Genomic DNA, 3,583 nt, shown 5'->3' with positions numbered 1-3,583 from the left:
TTACCTGTGCTTTCTAAAGGCTATCAGACAGAAAAGAAAAAATGGAAAATAAACCAGGGCCCGGTCGGTTTTGTTATATATAAAAAGCAGGTTACTCAATTCCAACTCTTCCTGCACTAAAAGAAATGTGCTTGATGATTGTGTCCTAACCACTTGGAAAGTGAAAGATAGTAACTTTACAGTTTACAATCACAAATATGCATAGGTGATGGATTCTTAGCACTATTTATGGGTCTTTACGATTACAAATCGACCCCTAATAATGGATTTTCGGATAAAAGTCAAATTTACAGTGAGATAACAACTTTAGTAGCACCATAACAACAAAGTAAAAGTTTTGGACTGAAATTAAGGAAGATTTTCCACCCTTTATTCAATTTCCTTTCATTATTATCTACAGAAGATGACTACATCGAAAAATGTCATACACAGGCAACAGTTTGTTCTATTGTCAACTAAATGATACTAGACATTAGATTAAAATCAAACAGTACTACTACTACTAAAAACATGTGAAAACTCACCGGGCCTTCTTCCTTGACTTGAAGGGGAAATTCGAAGGCGGTGATGGAGAGAACTCGAATGGCAAATGGGGTGGCTCGGCTTCCCCGGTCAACATTTCTACAATGTCTTTCATGCTAGGCCGCTTACAAGGTGATCTTTGTAAACAGAGGAGTGCAATTGTGATGCATAGCATAGTTTGATCTTTATCCAATGACTGAATTGAGGAGTCTACAAGGTCCAAGAGTTTGCCATTGTAAGCCAACTGCCTTGCCCAGGAAACCAAATTCGCCCTCTCGAATTCTGACATTGGAGAAGCCAATACTTGCAATGGACGACGGCCTGAAATGATGACCAATACCAAAACACCAAAACTATATACATCACATTTTTCTGATATCTGACCACCACCACCATACTCAGGAGCAATGTAACATACAGTCCCTCTCATACTAGGTGTGCTACTAATCCCACCACTTTTGGGTATTTCCCCACTCGCCCAATCTTGACTATGTCTCCGGCCACCCCGAAGCTCACCGCTTAAACCATCTAACCACCAATCAATGCTTCCTAAACTACCCCTACTTTTCGTTCTCTTCTTCCTCTCAGGGGCAACAAAATCTTCATCCCTTTGCCACCACAATTCACCTCCGCCACTCGATTTCACCCCTGTCTTCTTCTTCTTGATATTGCATTTACTTTTCTTAGTCAGCTCCTCACAGAACTCCTCCTTCCACCACTCCCTTGGCCTCCTATTCTTTTCTCTCTTCCTCCTAAACTTATCCTCATCCATTGAAACCCGCCACCAATCCATCCTCTTCTTCTTTACCTTCTTCCCCTCAATTTTATCACCACCACCGTCATTACAAGTCAAACCAGAAGCAGTTCTCTCTCCTCCAATCAAATCAGAACTTTTAGGCCTTTCCTTCTTTATCTCACTCCCAATCCACTCCATCACATAATCCTTCACTCTCCCTGATTCTGACCCACCAACACCCCCATTACCACCACCGTTATCCTGCTTCCACCACCAATAATCCCTTCCTGAACCCCCATTCTTCTTCTTCCCTCCTATCTTCCCACTCTCAACACTCATCTTATCCACCCAACTCTCCGGCAAACTACTCGCCCTCTCGAACCCATCCGATGGCGAAGTCATCAAATTACTCCCCACCGTCGTCGGTGACTGCTCCACCGTCGTAACCACACTCTCAGTCTCCACCTCCTCCTCGACAATTGACCCAATATCTTCCTCCAATTTCACCTTATTATCATCATTACCCTCACAATCACCATCATCATCATCTATCTGAACCAAAACCCTAAATTCATCATCTCTCTCCTTCTCAATTCCATCCAAAATCGTAGCCAACCCAAAATCCCCCAGTTTGGCATTAAATTCCTCATCAAGCAACACATTGCTAGGTTTCACATCACCATGAACAACGGGAGTTGGTCCACAATCATAATGCAAATAATACAGTGCCCTAGCTACATCTAGTATTACCTTATACCGCTTCTCCCAAACCGAAAGCTCCACACATTTACTGTCCAATAGCTTCTCCTGCAAGCTTCCATTCACCATTAATTCGTAAACCAGAAGCTTTCTCTCTCCTCCTCCACCACCTCCGCCGCCGCTCCGGCTTCGCCTTCCTCCGCCGCACGAGTAACCAAGGACTGAAACAAGGTACGGCGATCCAACAGTGCAGATAACGCGATTAGCAAGCGAAAGTTCGTTGTGAAACTCACGTTCGCCTTGAATAGTTCCAGAAGTTTCCATAACCTTCACAGCGACATTCTCTCCCGTAGAAGGAAGGGTGGCGCGGTAGACAGAACCAAACCCGCCTTGCCCGAGGCGTTGAGACATAGAAAAAGAAGCGGTGGATTTACGGAGCAGAGAGAACGAAAAACGCCGGAGCTCCGGCAAACTTTCTCGACGGCGATGAGCTTCTCTATCCTCATCAACAGGTGCGGTACGGCGACTAAGCTTAAGCTTCCGATAAAGAACGAAAAAAACAATGATGAGAGAAAAAACTCCGGCCCCGGCGACGGCAAGAACAGGGATAAGGTGAGGAGAGATAGCCTGGTGCGGCGGTAATGGCGGCGAAAGTTGCCGGGAGGGCATGGTTATAAATAAAACAAAGTTGAGGGGCTAAAGAATAAATAATATCAGAAAAAAGTCATCGGAGGTTTGGACTGAGGAGTGAAAATATTTTGTTGAAAAGAGGAGAGAGAAAATGATAACTGCGGAAGTTATTACGGTGTGTTTGGCATTGGATTCTAATTTATTATTTTGCGGGAGAAAGGTGGTGGGAGTATTTAATGTCATTTTGGAAGGTTTTGACTTGTTTTTTTTAGTTAGGTTTTGATTTATTTTTATTTTTTTTAGGTGATTTATTTTAATTGTTTTGGAAAAGTGGGCCAGTGAACACTAGAATTTGGACTATATTTTGTTGGAAACAAATTGACTATTAACTGAATATTGTTATTTGTTTTGTCTTTTTCCTTTTTATTGAAATTTTATTTGGTTTTTCATATTTTGCGCATAATATTTTATGCACACTTTAGGAAAATGATTTTGGTATTGATACAAGATGTAATAAAGGTCCCCTCAAGTATTAAAAAAAAGCAATTAAGGCACAATTGAGATATTTTATTCCACCCTTTCTTAATTTGCACTTGTTCATTAATTAAAAAATACAATATTTCGTATAGAAAGTCAGAGATCTACCATAATAAGCATATAGTCCATACAATATTGATCTGGGATTACAATCCAATCTTAACCTTTCGACCATAAAAATCTGAGTTGAATCCAAAAAAGTGAAAATTCCGTAGAATGTGGAGTTTGTGTAAAATTCGACAAATCTGACTCGAATCCGATTACTACATATTGTCACCTCGTCAACAAATATATTAAAATTACGTTACTCATATTTTTGTGATTTTGATTGCTAAAATAATCCGAACCCGACTCAGTCTGACCCGATCCAAGGCAAAATAATACGACACAAACCCGATAAATATAAGATGGGTCTAAATCCAACTTAAAAAAATCTGAGTCTAAATAGTATGTGGTACT

General features: G+C 41.0%; 1 protein-coding gene across 1 annotated transcript; it reads right to left on the bottom strand.

Moving 5' to 3' along the window:
* Positions 1 to 348: 348 nt before the first annotated feature.
* Positions 349 to 2,929, bottom strand: LOC110795792 (receptor-like serine/threonine-protein kinase At2g45590). Its single transcript, XM_022000811.2, has one exon. It carries the CDS (start codon positions 2,624 to 2,626, stop codon positions 521 to 523), a length of 2,106 nt encoding a protein of 701 aa, XP_021856503.1. The 5' UTR covers positions 2,627 to 2,929; the 3' UTR covers positions 349 to 520.
* Between the last annotated feature and the right edge of the window lie 654 nt (positions 2,930 to 3,583).

This window comes from Spinacia oleracea, chromosome 2 (genome assembly GCF_020520425.1).
Source record: "Spinacia oleracea cultivar Varoflay chromosome 2, BTI_SOV_V1, whole genome shotgun sequence".
In the NCBI taxonomy this organism is placed as follows: domain Eukaryota; kingdom Viridiplantae; phylum Streptophyta; class Magnoliopsida; order Caryophyllales; family Amaranthaceae; genus Spinacia; species Spinacia oleracea.
Note: the sequence above shows the minus strand (reverse complement) of the source record. Positions and strands in the feature narration are given on the sequence as shown.